At 57.5% G+C, this 21,098-nt stretch overlaps 1 protein-coding gene across 1 annotated transcript in view; it reads left to right on the top strand.

The window, feature by feature from the left end:
• Positions 1-21,098, top strand: part of EPAS1 (endothelial PAS domain protein 1) — a 90,882-nt gene that overhangs the window by 31,819 nt on the left and 37,965 nt on the right. The window contains exon 2 of the mRNA XM_056114777.1: positions 17,555-17,745. Coding sequence (XP_055970752.1) covers positions 17,555-17,745 — 191 coding nt within the window. The remainder of the gene's footprint in view (positions 1-17,554; positions 17,746-21,098) is intronic.

Raw genomic sequence — 21,098 nt, 5'->3', positions numbered from 1 at the left:
ACAGCGGGGCTGTCCCGAGGCTCCACTAGCCCAGAATTCTGCCACTGACTGAGGGCACCTTGGGACACCTTGGGCTGGACGTGTCCAGCTGTGGTCCCGAGGGCAGCCCCAGTGGCTTGAGGCCTGTGCACCTAAAGCCTGCACCCCGGAGGGCCCCTTTCTTAGGCTGCCCTGTGCTGTGTTCTTGGGCCCTGTCAGCCTCTCTTGGGCCTGGCGACTTCCGTTGGCCTTCAGTGCCTGCCAAGGAAGACCTCCCCGAGACTTCCCCCTCCCTTCCCCATGCAGATGGCTACAGGGCAGGCAGGGCAGGAAGTGCAGCTCGGCCCAGCGTGCTCCTTGCTGTTCCCCAGGAGAACTCCAGGAGGCTGGAGCTTTTATTTCTCTTATTTTTGCCTTTTTTTTTTTTGGATCACACCCAACAATGCATGGTGGTTGTTCCTAACTCTGCACTCAGGAATCACTCCTGGAGGTGCTTGGGGGGCCATATGGGATGCTGGGAATCGAACCCGGGTCAGCTGTGTGCAAGGCAAATGCCCTCCCCGCTATACTATAGATCTAGCCCGGAGCTCTGGAGCTTTTAGAGGGGTTTTAGGGAACCTGAGATAGGTTGTTCAGGCCAGAGAGAGAGCAGTCTGAGCCACTCGCCCCGACCAGTCGGCCTGGCCCCTGAACACGCCAGTCTGCTGCCCTCTGGCCCTTGAGGTTGCCAGGAGGTTTCCTCTGCGTCCTCATCGCAATGGGCACTTTCTGAGGTTGATTCTGGAGACACGAGTGTTTTCCTTGTACACCTGGAGCCAGATTTGGGGTGTCCCTGAGCTGGGTGAATCAATTCGGGAGAGCCCTGGGGGTTTCCCACACAGCCTCTGCTCGTGCCACCTCACAGCCCGCTAACCGACCTGCCTCCCGGGGCACAGAGCCGCCACCGAGGCTGTGGGGATTCGGGGGCCGTTCTTTCCCTGGGCTTAAAGTCTTTCTCCGTGACTGACTCACATGCTAATTATTGCTTTCCCCAAAGTAGAATCGACAGTGCCCCTGCACTCAGCCCAGCATTATACAATTGTTCATCTGCCTGTGACAGGGAGTCTGCGGGGCCCACCACCAGCCACGGTGCCTCGGCGCTGGGAGGGCAGGCAGCAGACAGCAGACAGAAACCAGCCTCTGCTTTCCTGCCATCTGTGGGCAGAAGGCTGCGGGGCTGCTCTGCTGGTCCCCACCAGCCCAGGGTTAACTGCCCCATCCCTTGGGCAGAATCCCTGCAGAAGTGTAGCCCAAAGCTCCCTGTCTGTCACCTGTCAGCGCTAATAGAACTGGCATTTCACAGAAGGAATATCAACTTGCTTTCCCTTTGACGGCTGGGCTGGATAATGAAGTAAAAATGACATTATCACTAATAAAAGTGATTTGCAGAAATCGCTGATAGAATCTCGGCAGCAGAGATCTGCCATTAGCAGGTTCTCCAGATAAGGGGAGCAGATGGACTGTGTTAGCCCCCTCCTGATTTGGCACGTGTGTTGGTGGGTTGGGGGGCGGGGGGCTGGAGGGTGGAGCTTTGGGAAGTCGATCGCCAAGCTTTAAAGTGGAGGCTTCAGAATATTTACCCGCAGCCATGAGCTATTCTCAACCCCCACTTGACTAAAAGTTGGCTTTGGGAATACTTCTTAGGATTTGGGGATTTAGTGACTATTGTTGTTGTGGTGGTTGTTGTTTGTTTGGGGGTCACACCCAGCAGTGCTCAGGACTTACTTCTGGCTCTGTGCTCAAGGATACCCCAGGCAGTGCTCAGGGGACTCTATACGATCCAGGTTTGAACCCGGGTCGGTTGTGTGCAAGGCAAGTCCCTTAACCTGCCAGACTAGCTCTCCAACCCTATTTTAAATTTTCTGACTTGACCCATGTTCTCAGCTCCGTGTCACTTTCCCGAGGAGGTGGACGCCTGACCAAGCCTTGCCAGAGTCAGACTCTCCACAGGGCCAGTGTGGCTGTGCTCTGCCTGCCGTTGTTTGCCGTGTGTTGGACAGGTGGTGGTAGCAGGGCAGAGCCCTCCGGGGCCCACGGAGGAGGTGCAGGGTGGGAAGGGCACAGGCCAGCCCTGTGTGTGACAGCTGGCGGGTCCCAGAGGCCCCCACACCCGCAGGCCCAGCTTACAGTGTGAAAGGGTTTGGGGAGTTGGCCCCGCTGGCGGGGGGGGCGGGGGGGGTGGTGCATGGGGAGGTGTTGTCAGCCCCAGGACGCAGTTACTCTAAGCTCCGTGATAGGGCAATGTCTCGACACATCCCCGCTCTAAACTTCAGTCAGCGTTAGAGCAGGGCTCAGCCTTTTTGCCACCTGGCCAGGGGGTGATACAAGAGCTGGAAGGAACTGTTACCAGTGGGGAAAGGAACTGGTCAGGCTTCTACTCCTCAGACGTTCTGCCTAGGAGGCTGACCTCAAGCCCTGCAGGCAAGGCCCTGGGGATATGACTGTAGCTGTAGAACCAGCTCACACTGGCCAGGCCCTGGGTCTGATTCCTGGCAGCCTGTGACTTCCCAGATACCAGTAGGTATGACCCCCAGGGTCCCTGAACACTACTGGGTGTGACCCCCCCCCCCCCCCCCCCCCCCAGCATGAGCCTAACAACAACTGCTTCTCCAGCTGCTCCGGGCCAGGGCCCAGGGCAGAGAGAGTGCACTGGATAAGGTGCTTGCTTTCCATGCGTCCAACCCCTGGCATCCCATATGGTCCCCTGAGCACCGCCAAAAGTGATTCCTGAGTGCAGAACCAGGAGTAACCCTCTGAACATCACCAGGTGTGGTCCCAAAACAAAGCAAAAGAAAACAAACAAACGAAAAGAGAGCAGACAATTTGGAAGGCCAGGGAGGATCACACGTACAAAGAAATAATGGGGCGCAGAACAGAGAGCTGTGTTTCAGGATGGCGACAGGCTCCTGGAACCAAGTCTACAAAACGAGGCTGGTCTGGGTGACGGTGAGGGGCCTGGTAGCCTGGGCATCCTCCCGAGAGCAGTAGGGAGCCATTCCCATCTTACAGAGATGCACACAACGGTTTGGGCTGGAGTGGGGGGGGGTCGCCTGGCCCGGGATTCCTCTTCCGGGCTTCATCTGGTCATTATGCTCTGCAGTGGGGGGGGGGGGGGGGGCGAGGGGACCCAGCTGGAAGACGATGATCGCACTCTGGCACCACTCCCACCTGTGTGTTGTCCCGTGGGTGGCATCTGTTTAGAATGGCCACGCAGTGTGTCTTCCACAGGCCGAGCCAGTGCTCCCAGCCCTGGCGTGGCCCAAGCTTCGCTCCATGTTTGGCACTCCTGACCCAGGAAGTCATTTTCCCTGGCCTCACTGCCAAGAAAGGGGGTCTCGTTCTCACTAATCTGCAGAGAGAGACCCAGGCTGGGCTCCTGCATCCCCACCTGGCAACTCTCTGCTCACAGTGCTTGGAGCTTCCCTACGGACTGTCCTCAACAATGTGCTTTCGCCTGGCACCCCGGGCATTCTCTCTGCTGTCTGTCGCGTGAATGCTCTCTCTGCTCCGACTCTCCCTCTCTCTCTCCCTGCTCTCCAGCCCGTCTCCTGGACACCAGCACCTCTTCTCGCTCCCTCGGTGTTCCTGGCCTTCCCATGGCCGCGCCCCTCTCTGCATCCCAGCTCAGTGCCCCACCCTCCCTGCCTTGCCCCATCTTGCAGTTTCTTCTCGATCTCCTGCAGCTCCAACTGACTTCCTGGCCAAGGCTCCGGGACCATCAGCTCTTGGCTCCTGCAAACTCCCCTGGGTGGGAAAGCGGGGAGCCCCAGCTCTTCCACACCCTGTCTGTCCTGGGAGGCTCCCTGGCTCACGCTCCCTCGGTTCCTCCGACCGTGCACAGCCCCAGCACCCCTCAGAGAGGATTCACACTCAGGTCCCGGGCAAGGGGAGAGAATCAGTTATTGTTGGGGGTCGGGATGGGTGGGCGTGTGCAAAAACCCAAACCAGAGCCCTCTTTCCCAAACCTCTCATTAGTATCTCCTGCGAGAACGCTGGCCGTTTGGGGAAGGTGAATTGGCTCTTCCCACTCCAGTAACTTCTCTCCAGAGGCATGAAGGGAAGGTTCCTAGCTGCCCACGCGAGCAGCCTCGTCACCAGAGAAAGCAACACCCACAAGCCTGGCCCTTGGCTCGGGGCCCCAGGACGGGCCAGGAATCAGGGTTCGGGAGGCAGCCTTGGGGAGGAAGAGGGTTCTGAGACCCCCACAGCCTCCTTTCCTCTTCCTTTTCCTTTTCCCTGCTTCCTTCTCAAATGGAGAGGAAAGACGGGGTCCCAGGGTGGAGGAGGAGAGCTAGAGGCAGCCCGGCTCCCCCAGCCCCCTTCTCTATCTGTTTTGAAATACTTGAAATGCCAGACCCCAGCGGCCCAGGCGTGGGCTCGGGGATTAGCCGGCGGGCGGATGTGCGTCAGAGCCTGCCCAGCTCATGGAAAGACTCAAGCAAATGCGATTTTCTTTGAAATTAAAGTGTCCAGCACACGGGAGAGAGTGGACCCTTAAAATCAGATTTGGCCCTTGAAAAGGATTTTCCCGGACCACTGTCCCTGACACGTCCGGCTCCCCCGGAAGCTGCCCACCCGCTAGGGGACTTTCTGCCCCTGCCTCCCGGCTCCCTGGCCTTGAGCCCCCCCCCACCCCCCCACCCCCCCCGCCCCTTCCCCGGGTGGCCTGTCTGCTTCCTTGTGGCACAGGGTTATTTTTGGCACTGCACATATTTTTTTTTTCTGATGTTGTTACCTTTCCCCTCTTCTTGGTTGCCTTTTAAAAAAGCTTTGGGTGGTGCTGGGATTTGGGGTGTCACATATGCACGTTGGGAGCTGCAGCCCTGGGTCCCGCGGCCCTGGCCCCTTGGGAGCTTTTGAGAAGTAGCTGGGTTGGGGCGCCCCCTGCAAATTTAGGGGGCTCCTTGCAAATGATGGGGAGTGAGTGTGCTGAGGACTGGCATTTCCCCCCTGGTCCCGGTGGCCTTGGCAGCCTCGTAGGCCACCCCCCCAACCCCCCCCCCCCCGTGTTCACGCTTGCGCGCACATACACACACACACACACACAGCTGTGAACTAGGCACCCAGTACAAACACACACACACACAAACACACACACACACACACACACAAACACACACACACCCCAGGTCCTTGCTCCGTGGCTCGTGAAAGGACTCGCTTTCTCTGGGCACTGTGCTCCCCATTCATCCCCTCCGCCTGCGGGCCTGGGGCGGCCACTCTGAGGTGACATGGGCGGTTAGAAGGGCCCCATTCAGAGGGGCCGCAGCCCATAGATGTGTTCTTGTTCCCCCTGCATGAGGAAACGGAGATTTCCAAGTGGGAGCAGCCTTCCTGCTGCGGCGAACTCCTCCAAGGGGCTGCAGCGAAGGAAATGAAGAGAAGCTGGCGCAGCTGCTGCCACCGGGAGAGGCGCAGGGCCCGCCTGGGCTGGGGACCGGCCAAGGCAGCTGGGGCCGCTGCTGGGTTCCTCCCCAGAGGGGACGAGCAGGGTGACGGGCACCCTGGGAGGGTCCTTTCAGTCGCTGAGTCAATATTGACCCGGCGGTCTGCGGCCTGAGCGGGTGCCCGGAGGCAGGTGATGTGTCTGCGCCCCCGCGCCCCCGAGGCACCAGCTACTTGGGGTCCCCGTGGAGGCCCAGGGCTTTGGCTCCAGCAGCCGGGCGAGACAGGGAAGCCTTTGATGAGTCCTGTGGGCAGGAAGTGCGGGCAGAGGGGAGCCCAGCGGAGGAGGGCGGGAACTGGCTTCCAGGGATGGAGCCCTGGGAAAGAGGATGAAGGGGAAGACTCTGGAGGTGGGGAGATGGGAAGGACAGAGGCGGGAGAGGAACCTGGCCGGTTCCACTTTGGACCTGCCGGACCTGCTGGCCTTAGGGCAGCACCCACCCTCCCAGGAGCTGGCCTGCCACTGGCCGTGCCTTGTGCTCTCCCGAGAGCCCACGTCCCCAAGTCTCTTTCTGCTCCTTGTGCATCATCCACTGAGCCGAATGGAGATATGTCACTGGCAAGTGCAGTGCCTGTGCAGGCCGAGGGCTTGCAGGCTGCGTGGAAGCCACCTTCCCCCAAGCTCACACCCCAGAGGGCCTGCCCCAGGGAGATGCCCGACCCACTTAGGAGTTGGGTTAAGACTGGAGCAATGGCACAGCAGGGCCTTGCATGCAGCCCCCGAGACCTCGTATGGTCCCCTGAGCATTGTCAGGAGTGATCCCTGAGTGCAGAGCCAGGATTCAGCCCTTGAGCATCATACTCGGTGTTCAAAACAAAACACACCAACCCAAAGCAAACCCATTTGGGGATCCTTTCTCTCCAGAACCGTGGGGCTGAGATGTTCCTGGAGGGACGGGCTAGTACGAGGACTGAGCCCGGCCATGCTGATGGAGAGGCTTACCCCAGCAAGGAGTGGTGGGGAGGCGAAGGGCCACTTAGAGGCCCTCCCCGGGACAGACAGGGTTTGGGAGAGCTGGGGTTACCCGCTTTCCCACCCAGCTCTGGCTGAGCGAGTTTGCTACGGGCAGGGCATCGGCGGCTGTGTGGGCCCAGCAGCCTTGCTGGGGAGAGCTTCGAGATCCAAGCAAGAGGGCGGCTGACAGACGACACCCTTGTGTGAAAACCCACAGTCAGGGCTGGGGTGCTCTTGTGGGATGTGGTGGGTGGGAGTAATCTCCAGCCCTGAGATGTGTCCCCAACAGACGCGCGGCAAGGAGGCCTTAGAGACCCCCGTGCCCTCCATGCTGCCCCCAAGGAGGGTCTTGTGAACTCGGCCTCTCTGTGCATCAGTGCTGTGCCCAATGCTGCCATGTGGTCAGCGGAGGGGAGACTTAGGGCCAGCAGGATGGCCATGGCCTGTGTCTGGGCCCTGGGTGGATGGCTGCTCACCCATCGGAGGCTCCTCCACCCCGTGTACCCAGTTCAGCTGCGCTGGGTGTCAGTGGGGAGGCCCAATGGCTCTCAAGGCTTTGGGCTTTGGGGTGAAATTGCCCCCCTGCCAGAGGGTGCTGAGCATGTCACTGACCTCTAATGGTCCAGTTCTTCCCGTGACCCTGTCCTAGCCTCATGAGGTGGAAGCCACACAGTGCAGAAACTCCCCCGCACACACACACACACACACACACACACACACCCGCAATCCCCCTGTCCCCACAGACCTCGCTTGGCCGCTCAGTGGCAGAGTCTCACTCCTTGCGGGCCTGAGTCTGTGCGTCTGTCACGTGACCAGAGAAGGGTTCAGCAGCAGCCACAGCTGCCCAGAGCCCCCCCCTCACCCCCCCCCCCCCCCGCTTTAAGAGAAATCGCGAAGCTCACAGTTCTATTTCAGGAAAGGAATTGTTATGTTATAAAACAAAGTTTTACCAGAAAGTTTTCTTTTGTGGGGGGAGGGGGGGAAAGGGGGAACTGGTCTGCACCAGGCAGTGCTCAAGGCTTCCTCCCAGCTCTGCTCACAGATCCTTCCTGGCCGTGCTGGGGGGACCATGGATGCAGTCCTGGGGGCTGAGCCGGCGGTAGCCATGTGCAAGTAGAGTCTTACCTGCTCTACTCTCTCCCTCCCTCCCTTCCTTCCTTCCTTCCTTCCTTCCTTCCTTCCTTCCTTCCTTCCTTCCTTCCTTTTTTCCTTCTTCTCCCTTCTCCCACCCCTCTCTCTTTCTTGGCTCAGGAGACCGGACTGGAGGCCAGGACTTGAACACAGGCCGGTCACCTGCAGGATAAGTGCCTTACCCACAGCATTATCTGTCCAGCCCGCTGGACTATCTTCCTGCCCCCGCGCTTTTTATTTTTTGAAGTGGAAAACCTCCAAAGCATTTCTGAGAGTTAGAAAACCACAGCATCTGATAAGCCATAGGGTCCCTGCCAGGTGGTCCTAGGGATTTCCCTGGAGAGAGGGCTGCAGACAGGGGGTGGCACATGGAAGCCCCCGTGTTCTGCCACCCTCTCTGGGTACAAGCCCCCCACCCCCCCCCACACACACTTCCCTGCTTCTCTGTCCACACCTAGACGGGGGTGGGAGCAGAGAGGAAGAACACTTTCTTTTTTCTTGCTTTTTGGGTCACACGTGGCGATGCTCAGGGTTACTCCTGGCTCTGCACTCAGGAATCACTCCTGGCGGAGCTCGGGGGACCATATGGGATGCTGGGAATCGAATCTGTGTCGGCTGCGTGCAAAGCAAACGCCCTACCCGCTGTGCTATCTCTCCAGCCCCAAGAACACTTTATTTTCTACATTTGGGGGTGGGCAGCATCTTGCTGGCTCCCTGAGCGGGGACCTGAACTGAACTCCCCAGTTTCAGCGCCCTTGGCTGTCTCTGGTGTCCTAACCAGGAGAAGGCGTGAAGGCACGGAGACCCAGCGCAGGGCTGTGGCAAGGCCAGAGGCTGCCTAGATCCTGTTTTCCCTCTCCCAGGGCTCCCAGAGGGGCGGGCGGGACGTCCTCACGCTACTGGAGTTGCCAGTTCTGTCTCCACCGTGTTCCCGGGGAGCCATGGTGAGGCCTTGGGGAGCGGCAAGCCGGGGACATTCCATCTTTTATTTCTAAGGAAGAAATAGATGAAGATACCACACCCGATGCAGAGGGAGCCGGCCCTGGCCAGGGACAGTAGCTTACCACGGGGAGGCCAGGAGGGTTGGTGGGGGGCCAGAGGGGTTTGCCATGCTGCCTAGTCAGTAGTGCTGGCGGCGGCCGGGTTTTGTTTCATTTTTTGTTTTGTTTTATTCTGGGGGACTCCGCCCAGCAGTGCTCAAGGGCTGCTCCTACCTCTGAGCATGTCAGGGGCGGGGGCCCCAGGCAAAGCACGACATGGCCCACTAAGCCGGCCTGATAATGGTGATTTTTAAAGAATTCTTTAAGTGTGACAGAAACCAAGTGAGATCCCAGTTTGTTTGCTGTGTATCTTTCTGGAACTTCAAAGTGTCTTCACTTTATTCCTGACTTTTTAAAAAGTGTATTTACAGCATCAGTTATTAAGAACAATAGACACCACCCGGAATTCTTACATGGAGAGCTGAGAAGTCATTCTCGGTGGTTTTTGTGAGTATCTACAATACTCACTCAAAGTCTTGTGTTTGAAAATTATTGAGTTACAGTTGTTAAAATTCCTCTGAAAGTTCTTTCCATAACTTCCTTGGGAAACATTCTTCTTATACCCAATAAAAATCCAGATACTGGTATGTCCAACTTTAAAGAACAGAGTTACATATCCTGAATCTGCATTACTCTTATTGGTAGGGAAGAAAATGGCCCGTGAGCCTGGGCTCGGGGTGCAGCCCCTGTGACGGTCCCTTCCGGCCCTGCCCTGGGTCTCACTGTTGCTCAGGAGCCCTGGGCAGCTGATCCTGTGTCCTGGCATCAGCCAGCACCCAGCGAGCTGCCCTGCCCCTTAACTCGCTGCTTCTCCATTTTCATCTCTCTAAAATGAGAGTGAGGCCACTTCCTCCTGCCGTCCGGGTGAGAGTCACCTATTTTGTCTTCATTTGGGGCTATACCCAGCGGTGCTCAGAGCTCACTCCCCCCAACTCAGGGCTTGGCAGCGGCTCCCGGCTGAGCTCGGGGCTTGAACCCGGGAACCCAGGACTCCTGATGCAGAGCCTGGAACTGCTCCCCCCCCCCCCCCCCCAGGTTCACTTTCGCGGCGCTTTTCTCCTGGGTGCCTGACTTTCTCATGCTGAGGCCGGGTGTGCCGGGTGCGCAGGTCCCACTTCCCCTGTGCCCTGGGGCCTCCGCTGCCGGCTGGGGTCTGCACATGTCCTCAGAGCACGTCAAGAGCTGGTTATCTGGAGCCCCAGATGGGCTGCACCCCCTGGGCTGCTCCCTGATTGGATCTGCTGCTCTCTTCTGCCACCTGGACCGGCGGTCTCCAGATAAGCATCTTCAGGAGGCCCCAAGCAGGACTGGCCTTCCAGGGCGGGAGCCGGCAGCCCAGCCAGGACTGGCAGCTCTCAATGCAGTGCAGGCCTCGGCTTCCCATCACCAGGGTGGCCCCCAGGGCGGGATGGGGAGGGGGAGAGTGGGCTGTAGAGGGGGAGCAGGGGCAGGCACAGCAGGAGAGTTTCCAGGACCCCTCCTGTCGCAGGGGTGAGTGAAAGCATCCACTGAGACCCTGTTGCCTCCCCTCTTCTTGGCTTTCCGCCTTTCAGCACTTGAGGCCTCGGCGTCTGCCGCATCCGTCCTGGCCCCGTGGCTCTCTGGTCCCTTTCCGGGCTCGGAGGATGTGTGTTAAGTTGCGTTAAGGTGCATTGGAGCCTTTTCCTCCTTGTCCCGGTGATGTGTTTATTTATTTCCTTTGTGTGTGCGGGAGGGGGGGGGGGAATCCCCAATTGAACTGGGAGATGGGGGGCCCAGGGGTGGCCCCCCTGGTACAGAACTGGCTGAGACAACCTGAAACCGGTCTTGACTCTGAGGTGAGGCTGCTCGAGCCGTGTGCTGGTGGAGAACATGATGGCGAGCAGTATCCAGCCCGCCCAGGCTCTGCCTCTCTCGGTGCCTGACAGGCCCGACACGAATCTCTTCTCCTCCTGTGGGCACAGATGACATTACCCATCACTGCGTCTTTGGACAAAGCCGGAGTGTACTCCCAACGTCTACTAGGGGACAGCCCCTTTCTTTTGTGACTTAGAAGTTAAGTCTAAAAGACCTCCGCCCACTCTTGGAGCATGACGACTACCCTGGTACCAAATTTTCAGTGTCCCCCAAGGTGGCTCTGTGGAGGGGTGGCTTCGTCTGTCTGCCTTGGGTCTGGTCGGGGGCCTGTCTTATGTGAGCTGAGGGGTTTATGAGGGTGCCTCGGAGTTCACTGGCCACAGTGATTGTGGGTGCCACATGCGGCAGAGGGAAAGAACAAGGAAATGTGTGTTTTCAGTTGCCCAGAGACGCAATCCCAGCTCACGGGCGGTCAGCCCTCCAGGTGGCCCGGCCGCAGGGTGCGGGCAAAAACCCGCCCTGCACACACACAGCCTGGAGCACTGGAGATTGAGCTGGGAATCAGGTGAGAGTATTTATGGCCCCACTCAGCCCTGTGGTCACTGGATACCCACTTTCTACCTGCTCCTGACACATCCTAACACACACAGAGGCGCGCACGCACACAGCCAGGGTTTCATGCAGAGCTGACTTCTTTCCAGCTCTGGCTCCACATGGGAAACTCCCCTTGACACCTCCCTGCCCCCCCCCCCCCACACACCTGATGCCCAGGTAGTACCCAGACCCATTACATCAGAATCTCAGGGATGGGGGGAGCAGTGAGACCCCAGCATTGCCTTGGATGCTCAGGGAGAATCACGTTTGACAGGGCTTGGGGTGAGTCCGTGAGGGTTCACGCACTCAGCAAGGAGGCCAGCATAGCTCTCGATCCCCTCATACCTGGCCAGCGCTGTGGACGGCCCACTCAGCCTCATGGGCTTCTGGGACCTCCACTTCCCGCAGGTTGGTGACAGTGTGGAATTTCTCCACCCACCAGGTGTTTCTACTCCATGGGCCTTTGAGGCTGACAGGCAAAGGGCATACGGTGGCCATCACACTTGGGTACTACAGGTCAGAGGGCACCGCATGTTGAACCACCATCTCCAGGGTGTAGCGAGACTGTTTCTATCTGAACGTCCCAGAGCAGGATGGCCTTGAGCAGGAGCAGGTCCTGCCTTAGCTGGGCATCCCTCATAGCCTCGGAGCAGTGACTCCCATGGGGAGGGGGGTTTTAAAAATGGAAGCTCTCCACCAAGAGATTCTCTCTTGGCTGAACTGGAGCGCATTCCCGCTGGAGTGTTAGGAGAGGCTGTTTGGGGGCTGGGCTCCTACTTCAGAGGCACCTGATCCTCTCCCTGGGAAGCTTCTGAATCTGCAGCATGGCCAGAGTCCTAACCCTGTGCATATTGAGAAATCAGCCAACTTGCAGAAACTGACTTTCCCAGTGATGTCGTGAGCATTGCAGCAGATCTGGGCCTGTGGGGTCCTCCTCGAGGACCTGCTATCTCCCTGGGTGGGGTGGGAGGGGGTGGAGCTTCACCCCCAGCCCCCCCAGGCCTCCATGCTGTGGTGGAGGGGTGTCCTGCTCAGGCCTTGCTCTGACCCTTCTTTTCCTGCTAGCACCTCCTCTGAGCTTGGCTGTTGGTTCTAGAACCTCACTCCGACCTTCCAGGTCTTCCTGCAAGGGAGCAGGGCCCAGGTCAGGACTGAGTGGCTAACACTGGATCTTTACCAAACCTTCACACTCTGTCTTCTGTCCAGTGTGTGGGGAGGGGGCACCCGGCGCTGCACCTGCGTAAAAGGCAGTTCCTTGCTGTCGGCGGATGGCCTTTTGTCTTCAAGCCACAAGAAAGAGGTTTGGGACAGTCTATGGCAATGACTCTAAATCTCGACACTGTTCTCTGTTAGGTGGGGCGGGAGTTCTGTCTCAGGGCTGAGCGGGGGTCAAACGTGTGGGAAACGCACTTTCCGAAGTGGTCTGGGGCGCCCCGTGAGGACACGGTCTCTGTCCTTCGAGGGGCCGCTGAGCCTCAGCTCCGTCCGCACTTGCTCTCACTCGGCTCACGCCCGCTTCTCTTGTCTTTCTGTTCCATTTTGCTTGGGGCCTTCCCGAGTGTTGCTTATGGATTCCCACCGAGAGTGTTGGGGGTCGCCCTGGGTGGTGCTGTGAGCCGAACAGCATGCAAAGTATGCACTTCATTTCTTGGGTCTGTCTCCCTGGCCCCGGTTATCGTAACTCCCCGCCCTGTTTACTGCCTGTCTCAGTGGATCTGCTGTGATGGGGGTCACAGATAAAGCTATCTTAGAAATACTGGAAGGCAGAAATGCGTTTATTGCATCTAACCTACTGCATATCAGAACATAGTCTGAGGGGCCTAGGGGAGTAGAAATACTAGGACACAAAAATACGAGTGTCAACATCCTTCAGCTGCTACGAGCAACACCAAATACCGTGGTATAGAAGTTGTTTTTGCCTGTGGAATCTTGTGGCTGATCATGGGCTCCGTTCCACTGCCACTGCCCAGTCCCACAGTGGATGGTACTACGTATCTCTAGCCCAGGAAAAGATCCAAATTCAACATTGGGTTCAGCCCCTGGCACTGCATCTGTTCCCCGAGCACCACCAGAAGTAGCGGCTGAGCACTGCCATCTGTGGTCCCCAAGCCAAAGCTGGAAGTACAGTCTCTACTGGATATATATGGCTTTTATGCCACGGCAGGTTGACAAATCCTAAGTCGAACTGTTTGAGGGGGGCCCGCTTCTATTTCTGCAGTTCACATGGACCTGTTTCAGGTTGTGAGCCCCCTATCTGCCCTGCAGTACCTACCCTTTAGGTATGGGAGTGTCCAGCCTCCCAGCAGAGTTCAGTGAACATCTCTGGATGTGAGAGGATGTAATCCACCATACACCAGGTTTGTGGTGTTCGACCCCCTCCCAGACCTGGTGCAGGACCACACTGGGTCCCAGGAAGGCCACCAAGAAAGGGAGGGGCAGGGACTCCTAGGAAAGCAATTTGGAGTAAGAAGTAGAAGTGAGTTGAAGTCTTTTCTTTATGGCTTGAGAAATTTAGGATAAAACCTAGTTGTTTTTATTTTCTGGGAAACCAGAAGATTCTAACGTGCTACTTCTCAAATTGTCGTGGAAGGAAAAGCCTGGTATGTTGGAGTTAATTATAGGATCTGCCCAGCGAGAGAAAACACAAGTGTTTGGAGGAACAAAGGTCTCCTTGATTTCAGAAGGTTCGACAACATGACCCAAAGAGCGGGCTGGGATCAACCTGACCAACAAACACACCTCCAGCCCCGAGTCTGGGTCGATGCAGTGACAAAGAGCAGTTGTAATGGCCAAAGTCTAGATGTGATGAACGCGCTGATTAGCCAGATAACGGGGTCATTGCTGTCTGCTCTGGTGGCTTTCACTCGTGGAGAGCTTTCTAGTACTCCCTGGCTCCTACACTCTTCTCAGTTAATAAAATGTACGATTTCTGCCATTTTACAGGTGCAGTTACCAGGGCACAGGGAGTCTGCTTTCCTGTCCAGTGTCCAGTAGCTGGGTATTCTCATGTGACCAGCACAGTAATGCCCCACTCTCCTCCCGTGCAGCCCCCGCTGTGCTCTGAGCCTGAGAGCACAGAGGCACAGAGACACCTCCTGTCCTCCTCCTCCCCCACCCTCAGTGCTAGGCATGCTTCTTCCGCGTTGCTAATGAAATGATGGCGGTGTCACAGAGTTTTGTCTGTTGCTTTCAGGAGTTGGATATTAGGCAGATAGCTCTGGGCTCTGCCAGGGTTTACAGGAGAAGCCAATGAAGGTCTGGCTCGGCCCAGAATCCAACTCTCCCAAAGTTGGCAGTTAGAACAGGGCTTGTGACTTGGAGATGAAGATTCCCCGTCTTTCTCTTGTTGGAAGTTACGACGGGGCTTAACCAAATGTGACTTCCCTGCTGCAGTTCAATCCTGACCAAGTGTTCTGGGTTCTGATCCTCGCACTGGTGCTAGTCAGTCAGATTGCCCTCAGCAAATATCTTCCTCCGAGGATCAGCTTTCTAATCTGTGAAAATGGGCAGGCAGCAGTGGGTGTGCCCTCCTCGTGGGTGTGCTCTGAGCAGGGAAATGGAGGACCACCCCCTCCCTCCCTCTCTCTCTCCCTGTCTCTCTCTGTCTCTGTATCAGTCTCTGTCTCTCCCTCTCTGTTTGTCTGTCTCTTTCCTTCTCTCTGTCTCTGTCTTCCCCCCCTCCCTCCCTCTCTCTAGGTCTCTCTCTTCTGACTCAGCACTCTGGGAAGGTTCACCTGGACACTAGCTGTGTGACTGAGACAGGCCCCGTGCCTCAGGACCTGCCTTATTGTGTTGTCAGGAGAACCGGCAGGAGGGCACCCAGGCCTAGTTCTTGGTGCGGTGCCAGGCTCAAAGAGATGTATCATTCCAGTGGTTGAGGGAGCACCAGGGCAGGGAGACCCTTGTCTCAGAGGCACTGAGAGACCCCTGGCCCTAGAGGGCCTCCGCGGAGCTGGCTTCCTCTCTAAGTGGGATTGTAGATGTGGCGTTGCCCAGAGTCTCGCCACCTGCCTGGGCCTCTCCATGCCCTGATAGACTGGGGAGCATCAAGGCCTGTTGGTCCCAGAGCGAGCGCCAGGGCTGATGTGTGGAAGGGACTAGCTTCCGGCTCTCCTCCACTTGCCCTCATGCCCTGCAGGTGGGGTGGGTGCAGGCTGGGTGGGCCTGGCCCTGTGCCCCGAGGCTGTCCTGAGGCTGTCTCTGCTTTCCACTCAGCGCTGGGCTTGCTGGACTGGGCCATTCAGAACACCCGAAGTCCTGGCTCTGGGAGGCAGAGGGCTGAGCCCTGGGAGTTGGGGATGGAGAGAACAGGCCACAGGAAGGAAACAGTCACGAAAAGCCCATTTCCCTGGTTCCTCTCCCAAAGGTCCTTCTGTCCTTCCATTGCGGGTCGGCGCTGAACCCCTCCCAGGAGCCAGATGTGCTGCGGGGTTCAGCGAAGCATCTTGGAAAGTCAGTGTGGCGCCTTTTGCCCCGAGTCCTGAGGGGTTGCAGAGGCCTTGTCGACATTCCTGGATCCCCAAATACTGATTTTCTGTCCGATAACAGGCTGCAGGGAAGGAGCAGACGCTGCAGGTTGGGAATGAGGGAGGAGGGTGGGCAAGCTGGAGCTGGCTCGAGGAGGCATTGAGAGCTGAACTCGCTGGACACGTTTCCACTTTTAATAAAAAAAAAAAAGATTTTTTATTCAACAAGTAATAGAGGTTATTCAGGAAATGTAAGAAAATGCAAGCATTAAAAAAAAATTTCCCTCTATCATTGGTGACCCGGTCACTAATGTTTCCAGCCATCAACAGAGATGACGGTGGTTGATGGCTAAAATCCTGAATTCTGCTCCCAGGGGCTAGAGCGATAGCACAGCGGGTAGGGCGTTTGCCTTGCACGTGCCCAACACGGGTTCGATTCCCAGTATCCATCCCATAGAGTCCCCTGAGCACCGCCAGGAGTGACTCCTGAGTGCAGAGCCAGGAGTAACGCCTGTGCATCGCCAGGTTGACCCAAAAAGCCAAAAAAAAAACCCAAAAACCCAACATTCTGGGTCCAGCACCCTCATGCAAAGTCCTGCCTTCCTGTTACCAGCCAAGAAGAAGCAGGCACATTTCTTTTCCTCTGGGCCCACTTCCCTATATGTCAATGAGGGGTAATTTCCCCTTCTCCTAGTTATGATGGTGATACCTATTCCAAGGACAGCTATGAGAATGAAGGAAACCCAGGAGTGTTTAAGGCTCACCTAGAACGTGGAGTAGCTGTAACATAGCCAGGAGTATCGTCGTCTGAGTCATCTCTCCTGTGTGGGATGTGGGAAGCAATATGCATGAGTTCGTCATTTTAGTGAGATGGGTGATCAAGCCACGTTGTACCCTAAACTTCATTCCGTCACGGACGTCTTCATAGGGCCGGTTGGTCATCCTTCTCAGCCTGGATCACTTGTGGGGCAGAGCCCCACGGCTAAAGAATTTACTTGAACCACCCCTGCCCCGTGCTCTGTCCTCACAATCACTCTGTGAGTTAGCAAGTGTGGCGTTTAACAGACAACACGGAGACGAAGCCGTTTAGATAATACTCATGTCCAGAGCTAGCAAGCAGAGAAGTTAGGAGCTTGGTCTGGGAATCCTGGCTTTGAGAGCAGTGCATGTTGGCTGGAAGGGGAGGATCTCTTTCAGACTGTTTGCAAGACACGGGGCTTCTGGTGCTCGACACGCAAGGGAAGAGCGTGTGCAGGAGTGGCCTGGCTGGAGCCTGTGCGGACAGAGCTTGAGAGACTGTCTCGGCATCTCCAGGTGTGCGCTGGACCGCAGGCAGATGGCGGTTGGCTTTCCTCCTCAGACTGCCACAGCACTGAGGAATCTGGGTCGTTGGAAACCACTCTTTACTATAAAATGGGATCCAGTACTGCGCTTCATGTTCTTTGTCTAGTAGTTTTTCTACTTGTCATCCAGAGCCTACAGTGCAGCCGTCCGGGCCCCTGGCCACAGCGGCCTCCCACTTCCCATGTTTGCACTGGGCATTGCCCCTATCCCCAGTGAGCAGGGCCAAAGTATTGATAGCAGGTTAACTCACTCAACAAGGCTTTGCTGGAACCCCACCAGCTGAAGCCTTGTTCTGGATACAGAGGGCTGTTAGAGAGGACAGGCGGCTGAGAGAACACACACACACATACACACACATGCACACACATTCACACACGCACACACACATATACACAGACACCTACACACACATGCACAAACATCTGCACACACACATGCACAAACACCTATACACGTACACATATGCACAGATACCTACACATGCACACACACACATATGCACAGACACCTACACACACATATGCACAGACACCTGCACACACAGAAACATGCACAGACACCCACACACACACACACACACACACACACACCGCCGACAGTACAAAGCCAGTTGTGTGGCTCCGAGGACCTGTGCCCTCCCAGAACAGATGGACGCGTGGTGGAGGGTCCGGGATAGCTCAGCCTGCCTTGTGCGAGGGTGACTAACCACCTCTCTTCCCCACCAGGAGCAGCTCGGAAAGGCGGAAGGAGAAGTCCCGCGATGCAGCACGATGCCGGCGCAGCAAGGAGACGGAGGTGTTCTACGAGCTGGCCCACGAGCTGCCCCTGCCGCACAGCGTGAGCTCCCACCTGGACAAGGCCTCCATCATGCGGCTGGCCATCAGCTTCCTGCGCACACACAAGCTCCTGTCGTCAGGTGAGTGGCAGACCAGGGAGGCCTGCCTTTTGGACAGCAAGACTCTCTGCCACGGAGCTCCTCTCTGTCCTGGCTGTGGGCGTGGCACAGGGGGATGGGGCTGTGCTGAGCCTCCCTCCTCCCTGAGCACCTTCTTGCCTGTCGCCCCCTCCAGCTCCTTTCTCCAGCGGCACAGATTACCACCCCCCACCCCCCGCACACACAACTCTTCTCTCGGGACCAGACACGCGGTTCTGTGTTCCTGCTCACGGGCTTCCTCCTCCCTAGGAAGGATTTAGAAAGACTCTGGGGGGCCGGAGAGACAGTACAGCGGGTTGAGCACTTGCCTTGCACACAGCTGACCCGGGGCAAATCCCCAACATCCCATAGGGTCCCCCGAGCTTGCTAGGAGTGATCCCTGCCAGGAGCAGGTCCTGAGCATCGCTGGGCTTGGCTCAAAAAGAAAAAGAAAGGAAAGAAATAAAGAGAGGAGGAAGGAAGGAAGGAAGGAAGGAAGGAAGGAAGGAAGGAAGGAAGGAAGAAGAGAGGGAAAGAAACAAGTATCTGGGTGTAGGGTTCTGAAGACTGGGCAGAGAGTGTCTGTACAGCCTGAGCCCAGAGCCTGGCCACACACGTTCACGAGGTGAACTGCAGCCCCCTTGGAACCAGCTCATCCTCCGCACATGTCAGGTTCACCAAACTTTCCCCCTCTGAGTCTGCAATGCTTCAGAACAGGGATCCGTTTCTTGCCAGTGCTGACAGAGCGAGAGACTTGAGGCCCGTCCTCCCTCAGCCCTCTGTGTCCTGACTCCTCTGTGTGCTGAGTGGTCTCTGGGGCTCAGGGAACCCAGCTGGATCCGACAGGGTGTGTGGGGGTAGGCAGGGAGGCAGGGCTCCTAGTGGCGCCTGGTCCTGGGGCCAGCCTGCCATCCTGTTATGCAGTGGCTGTTCCGGGAACGCGGCCCTGGCGAGGGAGCACGGGCTATTCTGGGCCCCGCGGCACAGGAAGGATATGGGGACAGACGTGCAGAAAATAGGCCGGCGGCTCTGTGGGGCTCAGAGGGCGCGCCCCGTCCCACGGGCTGAGGCGCCCTGGAGTGGGCGGGCAGCGGGGGAGGACCACGGGGAGGGCACGGCTCGAGACACTTCCAACGAAGCCGTGGAACGCCGTGGGCTGGTGCTACGGTGAGCTGTGACAGGGTCTGGGGCGTGAGAAAGGCCAGGCAGCCGTGCAGCACTCAGACCTGCCTCAGCTCTCGCTCACTGCTCCCCATACAGTGCTCGGGGCTCCAGAGCCTCTCCTGCTGACACTCATCCCTGGGGGGCCAGGAACCACCACGGGCATCCTGGCAGGAGGATGCCCAGGCTCCGGCTGCCAGTGCTCAGGGCCCATGTGGTTCAGACTCATGTCCCAGGACAAGCAAAGCCTCTATCAGACTATCCCTAACTGCTGGGCCTCTCCCTCCCTCCCTCCCCTCCCTCTCCCTCTCCATTCCTCCCTCTCATTCTCCCTCCCTCTCTTTCTCCCTCCCCCCTCCCTCCCTCCCTCCTTCCCTCTCTCTCTCCCTCCCTCTTCCTCTCTCCCTCACTCTTCCTCCCTCACTCTTCTCCTCCTTCTCCCTCCCTCCCTCCCTCCCTCCCTCCCTCCCTCCCTCCCTCCCTCCCTCTACCTCTACCTCCCTCTCTCACTCCCTGTCTTCCTCCCTCTCCCTGCCTTTCCCTTCCTCTCCCTCCCTCTTCCTCTCTCCCCCACTCCCCCTCTCCCTCGCTCTCTTTCCTGTGGTCTCTCTTTTTCTCCACATCTATTTGGATAGGTGAATGCAATCCCTGGCACTGTGGGAAGCCCTCATGCATAGAACCAGTAGTTAGTGGAGGCTAGTAGTTAGTGGAGGTTAGTCAGTGACTAGAGAGAACCCTCTAGAAACACCTAGGGCCCCCTGTCATGATGTGTCCTAAGGATGGAGAGATAGAATGGGACTGAAGCACTTGCCTTGCACATGGTTCAATCCCCAGCATTGTAGATGGTTCTCCCAAGCCTGGTCAGGGGAGATCCCTGAGCACAGAGCCTGGAGTCAGCACTGAGCACTGCCGGCTGTGCTTCAATCCGACACCCGCCTCCTCCCCAGATTCTGCAATTAGCTACCAGTTCCTGGTTATTTCCTTCTCCCGTCACCCATCCGGCCACCAGCAGAGAGTTTAGAAGAGGAATGAGTGGAACCGGACACAGGTCTGATGGAGCCTTAGGGGTGGCCTCGATGAGGGCCTTGCTCCCCACGCCCTCTGCCTCCTCGCTGCGGGTCTGGCCCGGCTTCTTGGGGCTTCTGAGGTTGACTTGGAGGAGGCTCCTCTGAGCGACCTGCCTGTGTGGGCTTCGGGGACACGCCCGGGGCCGCCCCCCACCCCAGCACCATCAGAAAGGTCATCTGATGGCGGCCACCTCTGTCCCACAAAAAGAAGAGACGGGGAAGGATAGGAAGTGTCCACGCTTGGCCATCTGCAGCTGGAGTCCCAGCAAGGGCAGCTCTCCAAGGGCACGGTAGACACCTCTCGCACCCCCTCTCACCCCTCACTCTCCCTTAGGGCCTGTGTTCCCTCCCCTCTCTCCTGCCCCGTGCTCCCTTTCTGCCTCTGATGGGCTTCGCTGCACGTAGTCATGACCAAAGGAGCCCAGGGTCTTGGGCAGACGGCCTTTAGCGGCCCTGGGCATGACTCCATCCTTCTCTGCAACCTGGTGAAAACCTTCCCTGCTCTGGGCTCTCCTCTCCTTGCCTCCCTGAGAGGGCCGATGAGGAGGAAGAAGAGCCTCTGCCTGCCCCAGCGTGGTTGCAGGGTGAGATTCCTGTTCAGAGAGTCTCGTGATCAAAGCCTTTAGCTGCTCCATGTTAAGATCCGCACAGTCAAAGTCAGAGACCCAAAGGACTCGAAAACGGATTGAAGTGGGAATTTCTGCTTGGCTCCAGGGCGGGGTTGCCCCACGCTCTGCTGGTGTAGGTGAAAATGCGCCTGGACCCCACCGCCCGAGCCCTTCTCACAAGGCCAGCCCTCGTGTTGACTGCCTTTGTCATAGGAAATAGCTGGTCGCATACCTCAGAGTTCAAACGCCCAAAAAAAGAAGCAGGTCTTTGCTTGAGAGAGGTTTCTGCTTTACTTAGTAACACGCTTCCCTTTGATTTTCACAGTAGGCTGTTGTGTGTGGGAACGCTGGAGAGGAAGCCTCGGTGTGGAGCGGGCCGGGCGGGAGTCTGGGCCTCCGATTGAGATTTCTATCGCAGGAAGCAAACTGGAACAATAGCTTTATGATATTCGCTTCCACGCTGGGCTGAGAACAGAACACGCTCTGACGGGAACATCGGTAGAAATGGCGCTCGATTGTC

Source organism: Sorex fumeus, unplaced genomic scaffold, assembly GCF_029834395.1.
Source record: "Sorex fumeus unplaced genomic scaffold, SorFum_2.1 ptg000003l, whole genome shotgun sequence".
Taxonomy (NCBI): Eukaryota; Metazoa; Chordata; class Mammalia; order Eulipotyphla; family Soricidae; genus Sorex; species Sorex fumeus.
This window is presented reverse-complemented; position numbering and strand designations above follow the sequence as displayed.